This window comes from Boleophthalmus pectinirostris, unplaced genomic scaffold (assembly GCF_026225935.1).
Source record: "Boleophthalmus pectinirostris isolate CB_2022bp ecotype Guang Dong unplaced genomic scaffold, ASM2622593v1 HiC_scaffold_4, whole genome shotgun sequence".
NCBI lineage: Eukaryota > Metazoa > Chordata > Actinopteri > Gobiiformes > Gobiidae > Boleophthalmus > Boleophthalmus pectinirostris.
Window position 1 is genome coordinate 9,387,429 of NW_026571353.1, and position 19,166 is coordinate 9,406,594.

A 19,166-nucleotide genomic window follows, 5' to 3' on the forward strand; every position below is an offset into this window, starting at 1 on the left:
TAGACTTTAGATCTGTGGATAGTTTCCTCTATTCATAGAAGGAATGATTGTATTTTTTAGTAATAGAAACTTCCCTAATGAAGAAATGCTAGATGAATATGTTAAAAGTCATACAAGTCAGATAGCAGACCCTCTACCAGAAAAGTTACACAATGCACCTTTAACTAACAGCCTAAATAAAGTCTCATAATGCTTATCTTAACATAAACTGCTGAGTTAAACTTAATTTCCCCCTGTTTGTGTGTGCTGTGTAGGTAAAGGGATCTCAGGTTATGCAGGTGTTCCTGGTGGAGCAGCTAAAAGTCTGGAGGAGTGTCTCCAACAGGCTGTGCGGAACATCCCCAAGAACAGACACAGTAAAACCCCTCTGTACCTGGGGGCCACGGCGGGCATGAGGCTGCTGGAGTGAGTACTTAATCATTCTAAACATGTGCTAACAAAAGAAGAGGTTCACTGATGCTGTGCATAAGAAAGGTAGTAGTAAACTTGTGAACATTATTGGTCCCCTAAAGGAATAACTTGCACTCTGTAGTTCAGTAAATACAAAAAAGTTAAAGAAGACATATTATTGGTATGCTTTTTCTGGTCCTTAGTAATAAACTATATTTAGGCTCTTACAGTTCTTACGGAAGTACTTTAAAGTTCATACACCTTCACTAGAATCATTTGGATAATTTTAGCCCTGCAGTTGACAATCTCTACTGAATTAAAGGTAAAAGGTAGCTGTTAACTAAAGCTACATGACATCACAAGGTGGAACAGAGCATTTTGAGCTTTGGAGATGTACACACACTAAACAAAATATACAAAACTCTTCCTCATCCTCTGGGGTCCTCTACCAGAGCCCAAAGAGCTTGAAGGTTCTGCACAGTTCCTAGTTACAAGGTTATCTACTGTATAAATTATGTTCTTGATGTTACATGTCAGATCAGTGGTGAGGTGACCACACTTATGCACATAACCCCGTGAATAAATGAAAGAGAAATTAGTCAAATGCCATTCTGTAGAGCATTTCAGGCAAAGCAATAGCATTTGCACAAAGACAAGCCAGTGGCATAACCTTGTCATAAAAACTGCAGGGTCCTCCAAAACCCTATCATAATTTTGTGCACCTAAACTAATGCGGTCCAGGGACTTTTGTTTACACATCAGCCCAAAATGTCTTATGGTTAATGTCCACGCTTTATCATCTACAGGGAAAAAAATGCCTCCGAGTCCCACCGTGTTTTAAAAGAGGTGGGCACCAAATTGAAGTCGTACCCATTCAACTTTAAAGGATCCACTATTCTGAGCGGGCAGGACGAGGGGGCTTTTGGCTGGGTCACTGTCAACTACCTACTAGAGAACTTTGCAAAGGTACAATCAGTCTACTGACCAAATGTCTAGAACAGGTTTTCTGAAATTCCTAATATCCAGGCCTTATATTGCACTTAGTCTTCAGTGTCTGGAAGTAACTAAATTGTAGCCTGCTGAAAATGTATTCAGAATTTTAATTTTCAGTAGGTTTGAAACAGTCTAAATTAAAAAGGTGTTTAAAAGAAATGTTAAATATGATATGCTAAAAAAAGTATGAGATTGTAGAGTAACTGTCCTTTTGTGTTCATTAATAAGTATTTAATATTGTGCATGTCACTTAAATAAGTTTTTTTGTGTGATGTGAGAAGGGAGCAGATATTACAAGTCTATACTTCTTTCTGCTCCTTATCATTCACATTCAAACATAATTATTTTATATTCATCTTACATGAATGAAACAAATAAAAAAAATGATTTTTGAAATGTATTATATAGTAACTCTTTCATTTGCCTTGTCTTACCATACAGGCTCTGCAAAGGTAGATACATGATGCCATGCTCTTATATTGTCTATGGAAACTGCTTACTCATAACATTTTGACCACTTTTACAATAAGTAAAACTCACTGAAATCCTTCCTCTTTTAGTATTACAGCTCAGCTGCAACAGAAAAAAATATACTGACATATATAATGGACAAAAATAGAAACTCAAACACCTTGCACTATGAGTAATGGAATTTTGTGTTAGTTATTTGATAATAACTGAGTCATCTTTAAAGGTGCATTGTGCAACCTTTCTGGTGGAGGGTCCATCAAGATTTTATTGCTTTATTGCTTTGTCTGGAATGTCTCCCAGTATGCTTTTAAACCTTTCTATCTTCATGGAGATCAAACCAAGAGACAGAGACAGACCAAGTTACAGGTCTAGCTTTCTAGGTATTTTTGAGCTATAAAACCACCTGTAATTTAAAAAAATGTAAGGTAGACCTGTTTAATGTCATACTGTGGAACATTCCAGGCAGAGCAATGATAGTTCTGTAGAAACGAGCTACACTGTGTGGTGGTACAATACATGGGACTGACTGATGGACATGATGTTATCATTCTGCATCAGTATCTCCTCCCTCCTTGCCTGGCTAATCCAGAATAATATCCCTGTGAATGTTTAATACAGAGGGATATTAGTCTAATCACACTCTGCTGCGCCTCTAGCCAGGCTCAAACACACCCATGCAGTCAGATTGGTTTATTTCAGTGTGAGAAATAAAGGAGCTCATTGATCGTCTTTCATTTTAGAACATAATTTCATTTTACAGTTTATTGCTTTGCTCACTAATTCTGCAAAGATATTCACTGTTTTTAGCCCCCTTTGATATTTATTATTTATGTATTTTTTCTAAATTTTTTCCCCCTAACTAGCCATTTTTGTTTTGATAAGAACTGACCGTGCATGTCTTTTGACTACTTGACTACTTGATTGACTACTTCACCTTGTCAGTCATTCCAATCTCACATCTTTGTAACGTATTGGAAAAGTGTGTCTTCCAGATCCCGGGCAAATTCCAATCACTAAAATTGTGTGTTGAGTGCTTCATCCATCACCGCCGAAGACCCAACAATGTCATGCTATTTGCTAAACCATGTACCAATACCAGTGATACTATTGTCGTCTTCTGGTGAGCGTGCCTCCCTCCAGCTCCACCCCCTCCACACCACACTGAAGAGTTCAGAGTTCATACTCAGTGTTGAGGAGTAACAGATTGATTACGTAACTCCACTACATGTAGAGTACATGTTATGAGTAACTGTGTTCGGTTAGTTACGGTTTCAGTGAGTGGTATTCGGATTACAGTTACTTTGTTGAAATAAATGGATTACACTACGGGATTTTCCTCTTTTCACATTCTGGGCTATATCCCCCCCTCTTTTTTTTTTTTGGCAATTCCACTCAGTTCTGGAAACTAAACCAGGACTAAAAGCAGGACTAAAAGCGATCTAAAACAGATCTACACCAGGTGTAAACCAGGTCTAAAACCATGACTAAACCAGGACTAAAACATGCTGGGCGAACGTGTCTCCTCTTCTATCAATAATATTTAATACGTTTAAGTAAAGTCTGGGCTTTTTATTTTCTTTTAGAAGACAAAACATCTTATGTTACGATATCCTGGTCTTTGTTTCTCTACAGCAAATCAAGTAATCCAAAGTATTCAGATTACATTACTCACTTTAGGTAATTTAATGATTACGTTACAAACTACATTTTGGGACATGTAATCTGTAATCTGTAGGGGAATACATTTTAAAAGTAACCTTCCCACCACTGTTCATACTTGCTGTTATTTGGGCCTAAATTTAGCAAATTTTTGTCTTGACGTGCACTTGGATTGGTTCTGTTTGGTCCAGGTCTAGTCTAATGCAGTGTCAATGTGGTGAAAGTGCAAGTGTAAATGCAGCCTAAAAGCATGAATTGAATCTCCTGGTGTGACGCATGAATTAAAGTATTTTTGAACATCTATATAAGGATAACAAGGACATGTGGTTTGTTGGCATTTGAGAAAGTAACTTCCTTTTCTGTATGAAAGAAGAAGTGGGTATCCAAATTCATACGTAGCAGAGAGGGGGCTTCAAAAGGGGCTCCCCCACTTCTATTTATTTACAACACAGGTAAGTCTAGCTAAAACACAGAACAAAGGCATTAAGTGGAAAAATATATGGTCCTTTATTCTAGTTAATATTGAAAGAGTTCATTTTACACATTTGTCTTAAAGAGACACACAACCGACACAATTTGGGAACTAAAACCAAATTACAAAAAAACTAATAGTGCAACAAAGAAAAAACTTTATCAAACCAAACAGTTGTATCCCAGGTTTCAGGAACCAAAGTGCTAGTGCAAATCTATTTATACATTTAAAAAAAAAAAGGTGCTATGGTCTTTTTTTAGATGCAAAGTGCTAGGTGCGAACCAACAAAACACAGACCACAGATGAACAAAGTAAGTAAACCAAATAAAATTATTTAAATTTTTTTCAAAATGAACTTCCTATTGAAACTGTTATTGTACTTGTACAAGGTGATGTGGCATTAAGGAGGACTTTATACCAGATGCCCTCCCTGTTACTTTACTGTGTTTAGAGGAAGAAAAGCAGCACATGGTGAGTTTTGTTTCTGCAGATACAGTTCTAATGTTCTTGTGATTCTGTTCTGGTCCATTATTGTAGTAATAATTGCTATAAGTGTATTTAAACATGTACAACAGAGTAGATCATCAGAATGTGATCATCATGTGTTATTCCTGTGTCCACAGGCAGAGACCAGAGCTTCACTGGAATAAATCTTCACACTGTCCAGCTCCAAACTGTGTATCTCTGTCCCTGTGCTCTCTTTGTGTTTGATTCTGTTTAAGACAATACAGAACTGTGGAAAACTAAAGACTGTTTTTGTATTCTTTTACAGAATTAGATCAATTAAATTAAATTATACATACTTATACATTTCATGATAAGGTACCATAAGATAAATATGCATATTCAGCATGATTTGTTCAAATTTCATCAACATGAAAAAGCGATGTTCATGTTCCGGGAAAAATATGTGTAGAGGGGTTCGAAAAAAGTTTCAAAGCCTAAACATAATTTTATTGCGTGCAACCGCTGTCCATAACTTTTTTACGCAAATCCAGCAACCTTTTTTTTTTCAAGTTGCATAGTTCAAAACACCCGGTTACACATAAAGCACTAATTGGATCCTATTTTATCCAGCTTTATTAAATAAATGCATAAAATATACACAAATAATAATATGCATTTTGTCATATTTTTATATTTAGTTAATATATTTTGAAATATTTCAAAATTATTTGTTTGGAACTTTAGAGTAACTTAGCATGTCTCTAATATTGGAATCAGAATGTATTACTTTGATAATAATGACTTTTTCTAAACTTCAGTATAAATTAAATAAAGTATAAATTGGTGTCCTTTAACATCATAAAATGCCTTCCAAAGGAGGAGTTTCCAATTACACCAAAAATAAGTCAAGTATCAATCAGCAGTATATATTTATTGGAAACATAATTTGTATTTCCTGACTTATACATTAATATTATCTGAAAAGATATTTTCAAGTAACCTAAAAATCACCTGAAAATTTAATATTTTAAAATATTTGTACATGTGTAAATATTCATGTGTCATCATCAAAGATGTGCAGAAAGAACCCTTCTCAGAATTGGTCAACAGTCAAGTCATTCTAGGCTAGACTATGGATAAAAGTATGAAATGTAAAAAAATGGTCAACCACTTGCTTGTCTTCATGAACAGGTTATTGCTTTGCCTGGAATGTTCCAAAGTATAGCATTAAACCGATCTTGCATTAGTTACTGTTTTTCTTTATGATCCAAAACCTTAAAAGACAAAGATTACCTTTCCATAGATCTGACTTGTATGTTGTAACACGGCTTGGCGGTCATACTGTGAAACCTTTCAGAGAAACATCTCCTTGGAGACAAGCATGCAACAGACATTCCACCAGAAAAGTAATTAAGTGCACTTCCAATTCAGTAGTAAGAAAAAATATGCAATGTTAACACAATGAGGTACAGGAATGTCTCACACTGCAGTTATTTTTTCTGCATTTGGTGTCATTTCTGTATCACTTTGCTGAGGCTCTGTTGACTTGATGTGGAAAGAAGGAAATGCATCTCTAAAGTTCTGTGACCCAAAACAGTAGAGCAGAGGGTCCAGGAAGCAGTTCAGTCCAGCTATAATCCATGAGGCATAGTACGCAGTCTGTAACTGATGGAGCGTGTGGCAATGTTCAGGGTAGAACTTCATCATAACTGTTGCTGTAATGCCAATAATGTTCGCAGGCAGGAAGCAGATGGTAAATATAATGAGGCACATTTGAATCATTCTCTGGGATTTGAGTTTGACTTTGAGACTTTTGGCTGTAATATTTAGACAAGTGAGAGCGTTTTTGACTCGGAAATAACATGTGGCAGAGATACTAAGAGGAAGCAGGAAGCCAATTGAGACGAGAACACAGCTGATGATGAAGAAAGAGTTGGTCAGTGACACCTGGCTGAAGCTGAGACAATGTGTAACTTCTCCTTCTTTAGTGGCAGGAACACCAAATCCATAAACCAGAGAGTGTGTTATCAGGAAGAGCCACACTCCAGCACACAGCTTCTTGATGAAGCTTTTGTCTTTCATTCTGGAGCTCTTGTTGAAGTGCACCACGGCTTTATACCTGTGAAAGCTGATCAGAGTGAGGAAAATAGTGCTGCCGTAGAACTGAGAGCTCACAAATACAATAGTGACAGTGCACAGCACCTTTCCAAACAGCCATTTGTTACCCATGGCAAAATAAACAGCTATGAGTGGAGTGACAGGAGCACCCAGGGCATCACTCAAAGCCAGGCAGAACTGGAGGATGGTCCCAGCGCTCCATGATGACATACGGCAGCAGAAGACCCACAGACTGAAGACATTAAGGAGGAAACCCATGAAGTAGACCAGACACATGAGCACAGGGATGGACATGTGCTGAGGAGTGGACAGGCAGATCCCAGAGTCACTGCTGTTGTTCATACTGAAGGATAGAATACTCCAACCTGGAGAGAGAAGTAGTGATAAATATATTTGTGTAATTTAGTGTTACAACTCTTATACAAACAGTGCAAGAGTACATGAGACAAGCAATGAGACAAACTTAACATGATGAGGGGATTTCAAATGTTGTGTTCCCTTTTGTCTCCACACTTTGCTTGAAATCATTTTACAGGACTTTAAAAGTCATTTGTTTATTTAAATATTTAGTCTGTAGGTTGTGTTGTTGATGTCCCTTGACAGAACTTCATTGAAAAAGAGATCTTTCAATCTCAATGGGATTTTCCTGTTTAAATAAAGGCTAAAAAATAGTGACTATTAGAAGAGTTGTTTTAAAATCCAAATGCCAATTTCTATTGTGATGAGAGTAAGTCTTAAGCAAAGGGTTGTGGAGGAATATTTTTAAGGATAAAATATATATTTTCCAGGATGTTTGGTCCATCCATCCATTTTCTTCCACTTTATCTGATGCCACATCATGCCTCATTCTTTCTTCAATTTTAAACAATTTAGTATTAGTTCTTTTTGTCAGACATTAGCTTTTGTTAACCTGCTATACATGTTTATTTGTTGTAGCCTTCCTCAGAAGCTTCACGTGATGGTGTTTGCATTGAATACTTTCAAATGTTGAATGAAATGATGAATCTGTGGAAGATGGAAAACAACATCTGCACCAACCATTAGAAACGGGCTGAAGGAAATAGCCTGTATTTGTAGTTTGTATCTTTTGTTTTTATATTCTGTGTCACATCTAATGGGCATGCACTTCTCTCTTCTCGTTTGTCTGGGTGAGAGTTGCTTTGTATAAGGTTTCTATGTTTGTGTGTGTCTGTGTTTGGGCCGAGTGTATGTTGACACAAAACACAAGTGAGGTTTAGTTAAAAAATTCATTCAATAAACATCAATGCATCTACAAATGAAAAGTATCTTTATGTGTCAACATTAATGAATTATCAGCCTAACTAAATTGATAACAGATGATTCACTTAGCCTTCATTATTCACATGTTTTTGAACTTGAACATTACTTGGTGGAGCTCTTGAGGATGTGGATCACTCTAAAGTGGTTCGAGGATTCTGGCAACTACGAAACATCCCATTTTAGCAGAGTACAAGACACGTCATGTGACGCTTCTGAGGAAGTAGCTGAAACATTTAAATCAGGTAAACAGGGTTCATTGTGAGTTGGAACACAAATAATTTTATCTGCTTTCTGCAGATATTGTTTCTTGTTGGTTTAATCAGGCCAGATTAAATGACTTTGTAACACTGGGTTTTTTGTTTGGATATGCGTGTAACAAAAAGAGCACTTTAAATAGTAGTACCTGTATTAACACTACTTCTGCTTGCCACTAACATCCACTTGAGAGTTCAACATTGTGGAGAAGAACTAGCCTTAAAACACAGGTTGTGCCCAGAGCAGGTTACATTTGCTATGATGGCACAACACGTTTAACCCTCATCTCACTCTGGGGACGGTTCGTATCCTTTGGCATTTTCAGCATTTACATTTTTATGACATTTTGTTTAACTGATGTTAATCAAACTGTCCTCATCCTAATGATTCATTTTCATGTAGTAGTAGAAAAAAATGAATGAATGTTTATGAATGTGAGTGTTTTTATGGCTGTACAAAGTAAAGGACACAAAGTTTTTAAAGGGTGAACCAAGGGCATTCCACAATATATTCTACATAGTACGCACTGTCTGAACACTGTAAATGTCAATAAACCCAAATAAGCCACACATTTATACCCATAATGGCCCATATTTTTAAAAGTTTGATTATTTTCTATTTGGACAGAAAAATGCTGGCAAAAGATTTGACGTGACCTAAAATGTTGAGGTGTCATCGGTTTAAACATGTCACACTAACCTAGATACAACTAACAATCTTTATAAATAATACCTTTTCTGCCATTTGTAAAAGCATTAAAACCCATAAAGACTTACCTGTGTTGATTTGCTCTGAGGTGTCAAACTGGAACTATTAACTGTTAGAGCTGTTAGTTAACTGTTAGAGAAAGGAGAACACACAATTATATATAAATTACATACAAAAGAAAACAAAAGAGGAAGTTCACAAATCTGTTATCGCTCTAAACATTTATGATACATGATGGATGAAATGAGTCAGTTTAGTATTACTGAATTATTTATTTACAAGCATTTTCCATGGACACTGCTAAAATGTCACACAGTGAAAACCAATCCATATCTGTACAATGCAAATGTAACAGTAGAACTTTAAGATCAGCAGACCATCAGTATACATTGGCTTTTAACACAAATCAAGCAAGACATTTGTATTGTGTTATGTTTTTGTATGTTTAGTTGTAAAATATCACACATTATTTTCCCTTTGTATAGAACTTTGGGGAGCTGTGGATGTTAAATGCACTTCATAAATAAACTTGACTTGAATTAATTGTGCAAAACATACATTCATAAAGTGAGTGGGGTTGCCTCTGCACATATCTGACTTGTGCCTTGACTTTGTGAACTGTGAAACTTTTCAGACATACCTCCATGAAGACAACCATGTGACAGACTCCCCACCAGAAAAGCTGAGATTAATCTGGCTGCAGACCTCCACCCAGATGACCCTCACTTATCTCCATCAGGTAGGTCCCTAAACGTAAACAAACACCAGCCACGCCAAAAGAACATCAAGGTTGTGCCTAATCTTAAAAAGAGTAGAGCAGATGCAACAACTGGTAAAAAGTGTAATTAAATCATTCTTAAAGTAAACTATGAAAAACACTGAGGGACATTTTGGTGGGTGACTCTGAAGTGTAGGGTCTTCTGGGTGGACATCTGTAACCAGACTCTTCAATTCAGTAATAACATAGAAAATATACAATATACAACAGAATGAGGTACAGGAATGTCTCACACTGCAGTTATTTTGTTTCTGCATTTGGTGTCATTTCTGTATCACTTTGCTGAGGCTCTGTTGGCTTGATGTGGAAAGAAGGAAATGCATCTCTAAAGTTCTGTGACGCAAAACAGTAGAGCAGAGGGTCCAGGAAGCAGTTCAGTCCAGCTATAATCCATGAGACATAGTACGCAGTCTGTAACTGATGGAGCACATGACAATGCTCAGGATAGAACTTCATCATAAAAATTGCTGTAGTGCGGATAACGTTCATAGGCAGAAAGCAAATGATGAATATAATGAGGCACATTTGGATCATTCTCTGGGATTTGATTTTGACTTTGAGACTTTTGACTGTGATGTTGTTTAGACAAGTGAGAGCGTTTTTGACTCGGAAATAACATGTGGCAGAGATGCTGAGAGGAACCAGGAAGCCAACTGAGACAAGAACACAACCGATTATGAAGAAAGAGTTGGTCAGAGACACCTGGCTGAAGCTGAAGCAATGTGTAACTTCTCCTTCTTTAGTGGCAGGAACACCAAATCCATAAACCAGAGAGTGTGTTATCAGGAAGAGCCACACTCCAGCACACAGCTTCTTGATGAAGCTTTTGTCTTTCATTCTGGAGCTCTTGTTGAAGTGCACCACGGCTTTATACCTGTGAAAGCTGATCAGAGTGAGGAAAATAGTACTGCCGTAGAACTGAGAGCTCGCAAATACAATAGTGAAAGTGCACAGCACTTTTCCAAAGGGCCAGTCATTCCCCATGGCAAAGTAAACAGCAAGAAGTGGAGTGACAGGAGCACCCAGGGCGTCGCTCAGAGCCAGGCAGAACTGGAGGATGGTCCCAGCGCTCCATGATGACATACGGCAGCAGAAGACCCACAGACTGAAGATGTTAAGGAGGAAACCCATGAAGAAGACCAGACACATGAGCACAGGGATGGACATGGGCCCAGCAGAGGGCAGGCAGATCCCAGAGTCACTGCTGTTGTTCATATTGAATGAGACAATACTCCAACCTGGAGAGAGATGGGTATTTAAAAATATAATTGTGTAATTTTGTTTTAAAACTATTTATTTTTAACAGTGCAAGAGTACATCAGGTAAGTGATGAGACAAACTTAACATGATGAGGTGATTTTGAATGTTGTGCTCTCGGGTTTGGCGGTATCCAAATTTTGATACCGTTAAACTGTCTCAGGATATTACCGGGGTATACGGTATTACCGTATTACCAGAATGTTTTAGTCTGACTTTGGTAAGCTACGAAGCCGCAGAAATACGAATATTTTTAGGGGGGACCAAGTCCCTTGCAGCCGGACTTGCTGTCTTGTCTTGGTCTCCCTTATGAGCGGCACATGACAGCGGAACGAAACTAATCGAACGTCATTTCCCCAAGCAACATTATAGACACTATTAATTTTGAATCGTGATAGCATTAAATTGAAAATACAACCACACAATAATTTGTGCTGAGTAAACAAATTTAGATATCAATCACTTATAATATTATATTAGGTCCTTATGCGCTGCAGATTTTTTTGAATGACGGTTCACTAGCTAGGACCACGCTAACAACAACATAGTGCGAAGAAGTTTCTTGGTAATGTACGAAGCGAGGCAGAGATGGCTGGGTTGAGACTATGGGTGGGGGCTCCATCTCAATCTGCAATTGGCCCAGCCGGAATGGGACCCCACCTTGTAGGGGTCTTATGACTGAATGAAAAAATAGGGGATGGGAGAGTGGGGTCGAGTTAGCCGAGACAAACTGGAATGATGGGAAAGGCTGCTACGTATAGGCTTCTGGGAAATTAGAGGTGTGGTCGATGTGAGTTGTGGTTCGCTGGTGAGAGGAGAGGGCGGCTGAGGCGTGGTCCTGCTCCTGAATCTCACTTAATCATATTAAGTACATTAATGAAACTGATACCATTGCTGTTTTTTGATACCACAGTATACCGTAATAATGTATTACTGTATTACTGCCCAACCCTTTTGTGTTCTTTTTTCTTTGGTAAGTTTCCACACTTTGCTTGAAATAATTTTACAGGACTTTTTGAACATGTTACTCCTTATAAGGATAACAAGGACATGTGGTTTGTTGGCATTTGAAAAAGTTACTTCCTTTCCTGTACGAAAGAAGAAGTGGGAATCCAGATTCATATAAAGCACAAATTGGATCCTATATTTTATCCAGATTTATTAAATAAATGCACAAAAAATACACAATAAATAATAATATACATTTTTGTACCTTTTTATATTTACTTAATATATTTTAAAATATTGCAAAATTATTAGTTTGGAACTTTAGAGTAACTTAGCAAGTCTCTAACATTGGAATCAGAGTGTATTATGTACAGTACTTTGATAATAATGATTTAATAATACCTCTTTCTAAATGCCAGTATGCATACATAAATTGGTGTCCTCTAACATTATAATTTTTAAATAGTATTAATAATATTTTAAGTGCTCTTACCTGTGTGGATGTGTGTGGTCTCTCCTGTCTGGATCTGAAAGAGCTATTGGTTTTTGATGCTTTCATGTTTCATAAAATGCCTTCCAAAGGAGGAGTTTCCAATTACACCAAAAATAAGTCAAGTATCAATCAGCAGTATATATTTATTGGAAACATAATTTGTATTTCCTGACTTATACATTAATATTATCTGAAAAGATATTTTCAAGTAACCTAAAAATCACCTGAAAATTGTAATATTTTTAAAATATTTGTACATGTGTAAAATATTCATGTGTCATCATCAAAGATGTGCAGAAAGAACCCTTCTCAGAGTTGGTCAACAGTCAAGTCATTCTAGGCTAGACTATGGATAAAAGTATGAAATGTAAAAAAATGGTCAACCACTTGCTTGTCTTCATGAACAGGTTATTGCTTTGCCTGGAATGTTCCAAAGTATAGCATTAAACCGATCTTGCATTAGTTACTGTTTTTCTTTATGATCCAAAACCTTAAAAGACAAAGATTACCTTTCCATAGATCTGACTTGTATGTTGTAACACGGCTTGGCGGTCATACTGTGAAACCTTTCAGAGAAACATCTCCTTGGAGACAAGCATGCAACAGACATTCCACCAGAAAAATAACAAAGTGCACTTCCAATTCAGTAATAAGAAAAAATATGCAATGTTAACACAATGAGGTACAGGAATGTCTCACACTGCAGTTATTTTGTTTCTGCATTTGGTGTCATTTCTGTATCACTTTGCTGAGGCTCTGGTGGCTTAATGTGGAAAGAAGGAAATGCATCTCTAAAGTTCTGTGACCCAAAACAGTAGAGCAGAGGGTCCAGGAAGCAGTTCAGTCCAGCTATAATCCATGAGGCATAATACGCAGTCTGTAACTGATGAAGCGTGTGGCAATGTTCAGGATAGAACTTCATCATAAAAATTGCTGTAGTGCGGATAACGTTCATAGGCAGAAAGCAGATGGCAAATATGATGAGGCACATTCGGATCATTCTCTGGGATTTGAGTTTGACTTTGAGACTTTTGGCTGTGATGTTGTTTAGACAAGTGAGAGCGTTTTTGACTCGGAAATAACACGTTGTAGAGATACTGAAAGGAAGCAGGAAGCCAACTGAGACAAGAACACAACCGATGATGAAGAAAGAGTTGGTCAGAGACACCTGGCTGAAGCTGTGACATTGTGTGACGTTTCCTACTTTAGTGGCAGGAACACCAAATCCATAAACCAGAGAGTGTGCTATCAGGAAGAGCCACACTCCAGCACACAGCTTCTTGATGAAGCTTTTGTCTTTCATTCTGGAGCTCTTGTTGAAGTGCACCACGGCTTTATACCTGTGAAAGCTGATCAGAGTGAGGAAAATAGTGCTGCCGTAGAACTGAGAGCTCACAAATACAATAGTGACAGTGCACAGCATCTTTCCAAAGGGCCAGTCATTCCCCATGGCAAAGTAAACAGCTATGAGTGGAGTGACAGGAGCACCCAGGGCGTCGCTCAGAGCCAGGCAGAACTGGAGGATGGTCCCAGCGCTCCATGACGACATACGGCAGCAGAAGACCCACAGACTGAAGATGTTAAGGAGGAAACCCATGAAGAAGACCAGGCACATGAGCACAGGGATGGACATGGGCTGAGGAGAGGGCAGGCAGATCCCAGAGTCACTGCTGTTGTTCATATTGACAGAGACAATAATCCAACCTGGAGAGAGATGGGTATTTAAAAATATAATTGTGTAATTTTGTTTTAAAACTATTTATTTTCAACAGTGCAAGAGTACATCACACAAGTGATGAGACAAACTTCACATGATGAGGTGATTTCAAATGTTGTGTTCCCTTTTGTCTTTGGTAAGTCTCCACACTTTGCTTGAAATAATTTTACAGAACTTTAAAAGTAATGTGTTTATTTAAATATTTAGTCTGTAGGTTGTGGTGTTGATGTCCCTTGACAGAACTTCATTGAAAAAGAGATCTTTCAATCTCAATGGGATTTTCCTGGTTAAAAAAGGCAAAAATAATGAGTATTAGAAGAGTTGTTTCAAAATCCAATTGCTAATTTCTATTGTGATGACAGTAAGTCTCTATTACTTGTCCAATAATGACACAAAGGGGAATGGGGGGACATTTTTAAGGACAAAATATATATTTTCCAGGACTTTTGGTCCATCCATACATTTTTTTCCAGTTTATCTGATGCCACATCATGCCTCATTCTCTCTTCAATTTTAAACGATTTAGTATTAGTTCTTTTTGTTAGACACGAGTGTTTGTTAACCTGCTATACATGTTTATTTGTTGTACCCTTCCTCAGAAGCATCACATGTTGGTGTTCGCATTGAATACTTTCAAATGTTAAAGCTGAAGATGTGGAAGATTGAAAACAACATCTGCACCAACCTTTAGAAACGGGCTGAAGGAAATGGCCTGTATTATAGTTTGTATCTTTTGTTTTTATATTCTGTGTCACATCTAATGGGCATGCACTTCTCTCTTCTCGTTTGTCTGGGTGAGAGTTGCTTTGTATAAGGTTCTATGGCTGTGTTTGGGTGGCTGAGTGGGTGTTGAGACAAAACAGAAGTGAGGCTCAGATCAAAAGTGATAAACTTAGAGATGTCAGATGAAGAAAAGCGGTAGCGCGCTTCTCTGGGTCATAAAAAAAAATTAAAATAAATAGCAGCACAGGTGCTCAACAAGGATTAAACTTGTAATCTTGACAGAATGTAGCCCTTACCGAAAAATGTAAAAGTGGGCTAGGATACAAACCCAGCACTCTATGTGAATATATTTTAGGTCTTTCATTGCATGGAGGGACACCAACACATTTCGACCAGCAAGATGGTCTTCAACAGGGCATTATGCCTTTTATTCCCTGACGAAGTTTGTTCCTATAGCCCACTTTAACATTTTTCAGTAAGGGCTACATTCTGTCAAGGTGATCAAAGTTAGTTTCAATAAACATCAATGCATCTACAAATGAAAAGTATCTTTATGTGTCAACATTAATGAATGATCAGACTAAATAACTTGATAACAGATGATTCACTTAGCCTTCATTATTCACATGTTTTTGGTGGAGCTCTGAGGATGTGGATCACTCTAAAGTGGTTCAGAAGCTGAGGATTCTGACAATTGGGAAACATCCCATTTTAGCAGCGTACGAGACACGTCATGTGACGCTTCTGAGGAAGTAGCTGAAACATGTAAATCAGGTAAACAGGGTTCATTGTGAGTTGGAACACAAATTCTTTTGTCTGCTTTGTGCAGATACTGTTTCCTGTTGGTTTAATCAGGCCAGATTAAATGACTTTGTAACACTGGGTTTTCTGTTTGGACATGCGTGTAACAAAAATAGCACTTTATTAAATAGTAGTACCTGTATTAACACTACTTCTGCTTGCCACTAACATCCACTTGAGAGTTCAACATAATGTTCAATATGTTCTACAATCTGAACATTGTGGAGAAGAACTACCCTTAAAACACATGTTGTGCTCAGAGCAGGTTTTACAGTTGCCATGGTGATAGCACGACATGTTTAACCCTCATCTCACTTTGGGGACATTTTGTAACCTTTGGCATTTTCAGCATTTTCATTTTTATGACATTTTGTTTTTTTATGACACTTGTTTAATTGATGTTAATCAAAATGACCTTAAAAAAAATGAATGAATGTTTACAAATGGTGTAAAGGTGAACGGCAGAGGGACAACTGTAATGCTGTGTACAAGAAGGGCATGAGTAGACTGTACTTCCTGACAAAGCTCAAGTCTTTCAATGTGTGCAGCAAGTTAGTGGAGATCTTCTACCAGTCTGTGGTGGCCAGTGTCCTGTACTTGGCTGTGGTCTACTGGGGGAGCAGCACCAGTAAAAGGGCGTATTGACAAACATCCGTAAAGCTGGTCACTTGATCGGCTGTGAGCTGAAGACATTTGTCATAGTGAGGGACAGGAGGACACTGGACAAACTACTCTCCATCATGGACACTCCTGCTCACCCACTGTGCCAGACTATAGAGGCACAGATAATACTCCTTACAATTGTACAACAACTCACCCTTATGTAACAGATAAAACTCCCCACAACTGTACAACAACTCACCTTATGTAACAGATAAAACTCCCCACAACTGTACAACAACTCACCTTATGTAACAGATAATACTCCCCACAACTGTACAACAACTCACCTTATGTAACAGATAATACTCCCCACAACTGTACAACAACTCACCTTATGTAACAGATAAAACTCCCCACAACTGTACAACAACTCACCTTATGTAACAGATAATACTCCCCACAACTGTACAACAACTCACCTTATGTAACAGATAATACTCCCCACAACTGTACAACAACTCACCTTATGTAACAGATAAAACTCCCCACAACTGTACAACAACTCACCTTATGTAACAGATAATACTCCCCACAACTGTACAACAACTCACCTTATGTAACAGATAATACTCCCCACAACTGTACAACACCTCACCTTATGTAACAGATAATACTCCCCACAACTGTACAACAACTCACCTTATGTAACAGATAATACTCCCCACAACTGTACAACAACTCACCTTATGTAACAGATAACCCTCTGTCCTGTCAATCACTATATCATTGTTGCACTGTCTTCTTATTACCTCTTGTATAAAGCTGAAATTGTATATTTTATTACTTTTGTTTCCATTTTATTTTGACTTGTACATTTACATTTATATAATGATGTCTTATTTGACACATATCTCTGGCTATCTTTTATGCTACTTATTTAGAATTTATTATTACCATTTTTTGTTATTAAATTTATTGTGATGTGTGAGCTACTGTGCTCAAATAATTTCCCTTGTGCATCAATAAAGTTTGTCTAAGTGTGAGTCTCAGAATGTGTAGTGTTTTTGTGGGTGTTCAAAGTAAAGAACACAACATTTTTAAAGGGTGAACCACGGATTAAAACATTCTACAATATATTCTACATAGTATGCACTGTCTGAGCACTGTAAATGTCAATCAACCCAAATAATCCACACATTTACTCCCATAATGGTCCATATTTTAAAAAGTTTGATTATTTTCTCTATTTGGACAGAAAAAAAGCTGGGAAAAGATTTGACGTGACCTAAAATATTGAGGTGTCATAGGTTTAAAAACCTGGATACTGTAAAATTCACAATCTTTATAAATAATTCCTTTTCTGCCATTTGTAAAAGGATTAAAACCCATAAAGACTTACTTGTGTTGATTTGCTCTGAGGTGTCAAACTGGAACTGTCAGTATTGAATGGTTTCACATGTTAAGGAGGAAACCCATGAAGAAGACCAGGCACATGAGCACAGGGATGGACATGTGCTCAGCAGAGGGCAGGCAGATCCCAGAGTCACTGCTGTTGTTCATACTGAAGAAGACAATAATCCAACCTGGAGAGAGATGGGTATTTATAAATATAATTGTGTAATTTATGGAGTTTGAAGGTTAGGGAGTTTGAAGAAATTTTGTACAAAATAGGTATAAGTTGCTGTTTTTTTTCTTCAAAATCCAATAAATTTTTTCATTGTGATGACAGTAATGGTCTCTGTTACTATTTAATTCAGCAAAGGGAGAGAGATTTTCAAGGACCAAATATGTATTTTCCAAGACTTTTGGCCTTTTTCAAATTTTCCAGGATTTCCAGGATATGTGGGAATCTTTACTACAGGCTCATTCTATCTTCAGTTTTGAACTGATAAGTATCAGTTCTTTTTGTCAGACTTTTTAATCTGCTTTACATGTTTACTTCATGTAGTCTTCCTGAAGCTTCATGCGATGGCATTCGTGTAGTAGTATTGGGTTTATTGGTCTTTCGAAACAATAGACTGGATAAAAAAAGATGACTAAGGGCGAACGTATTCATACGAATATTTTAATACCAAAATGACGAGTCTACAGTCTACACTTTATGCTCCAAAGCCTCCTATAAAAAGAGTGCTATGCAGTATGTTTATCTCTTATCCCTGTATGCAGTATGTTTATCTCTTATCCCTGCTTATTATGTCACTATAGTTTATTGCGTGTCCCCTTAGAGAACAAAATGTTTTGTGTTGCGTTGTATGTTCTATCCTCAATGTCTTGAGGGACTATAACTGCAAGGCACAATGTTGACTCCTGTAAGGTCTTATAATAACCCTCTGGGTCCAGGAAGCAGTTCAGTCCAGCTAGGAGGATGGTCCCAGTGCTCCATGATGACATACGGCTGTGAATCCGTATATTTGTGTAATTGATTTAACGATTTACATTCAGCTACTAATATGATTTTTTATTACCACAGTAAATAGGACATCAATAATACACCAAAATGTATGTTGCTGCAAATGATTGACATGTGCAACAATAACATCAAGTTGAAATTGACAGACTTGAAAGTATTGCATAGTTTGTTTTTAGCACTACAAATTGGTACAAACGTGACCTAAAATATTGAGGTGTCTGAGGATAACAAGTAGTAGATCAAACAAGTGTTTTTATACAATAAATGCTGCTGTTTGTAAAAGTCCATAAAGACCTACCTGTGCTGATTCACTCTGAGGTGTCTGGAACTGGAACTGGAGTGTATGATTTCAGATGTTGAAGCTAAAGCTAATACAGGGGGTGTTACCAGTAAAAGGAGAACACACAATTATATACAAAATACACAGAAAAGAAGACAAAAGAAGAAGTTCACACATCTGTGATATCTCTCTAAACATTTATAGAATTATTTATTTAAAAGCATTTCCCATGATGACACTGGCAAAATGTGACACAGTGAAAAACAAACCATATTTGGACAATGTAAATGTAACAGCAGAACTTTGAGATCAGCAGACCATCAATATTCACTGGCTTTTAACACAAGCCAAGCAGTAAATTT

The 19,166-nt window shown here is 37.4% G+C and overlaps 3 protein-coding genes across 3 annotated transcripts; all 3 read right to left on the minus strand.

Moving 5' to 3' along the window:
• Nucleotides 1–5,392: 5,392 nt before the first annotated feature.
• LOC110154671 (P2Y purinoceptor 2-like) lies at nucleotides 5,393–6,892 on the minus strand. The gene has a single exon (XM_020918682.2). It carries the CDS (start codon nucleotides 6,890–6,892, stop codon nucleotides 5,912–5,914), a length of 981 nt encoding a protein of 326 aa, XP_020774341.2. The 3' UTR covers nucleotides 5,393–5,911.
• Nucleotides 6,893–9,812: 2,920 nt separating this feature from the next.
• On the minus strand, nucleotides 9,813–10,817 carry LOC110154670 (P2Y purinoceptor 2-like). The gene has a single exon (XM_020918681.2). The coding sequence runs from the start codon at nucleotides 10,785–10,787 to the stop codon at nucleotides 9,813–9,815; it is 975 nt and encodes a 324-aa protein (XP_020774340.2). The 5' UTR covers nucleotides 10,788–10,817.
• Nucleotides 10,818–12,651: 1,834 nt separating this feature from the next.
• Nucleotides 12,652–18,947, minus strand: LOC110154669 (P2Y purinoceptor 2-like). Its single transcript, XM_055161792.1, has 3 exons — nucleotides 18,823–18,947; nucleotides 17,514–17,697; nucleotides 12,652–13,974 (listed from the first exon to the last, which is right to left on the minus strand). Exon 3 carries the CDS (start codon nucleotides 13,949–13,951, stop codon nucleotides 12,977–12,979), a length of 975 nt encoding a protein of 324 aa, XP_055017767.1. The 5' UTR covers nucleotides 13,952–13,974; nucleotides 17,514–17,697; nucleotides 18,823–18,947; the 3' UTR covers nucleotides 12,652–12,976.
• Between the last annotated feature and the right edge of the window lie 219 nt (nucleotides 18,948–19,166).

Bases quoted from the DNA above. Each gene is read 5' to 3' on its own strand.
- LOC110154671 (XM_020918682.2), bottom strand. From the start codon at position 6,892: ATGAACAACAGCAGTGACTCTGGGATCTGCCTGTCCACTCCTCAGCAC.
- LOC110154670 (XM_020918681.2), bottom strand. From the start codon at position 10,787: ATGAACAACAGCAGTGACTCTGGGATCTGCCTGCCCTCTGCTGGGCCC.
- LOC110154669 (XM_055161792.1), bottom strand. From the start codon at position 13,951: ATGAACAACAGCAGTGACTCTGGGATCTGCCTGCCCTCTCCTCAGCCC.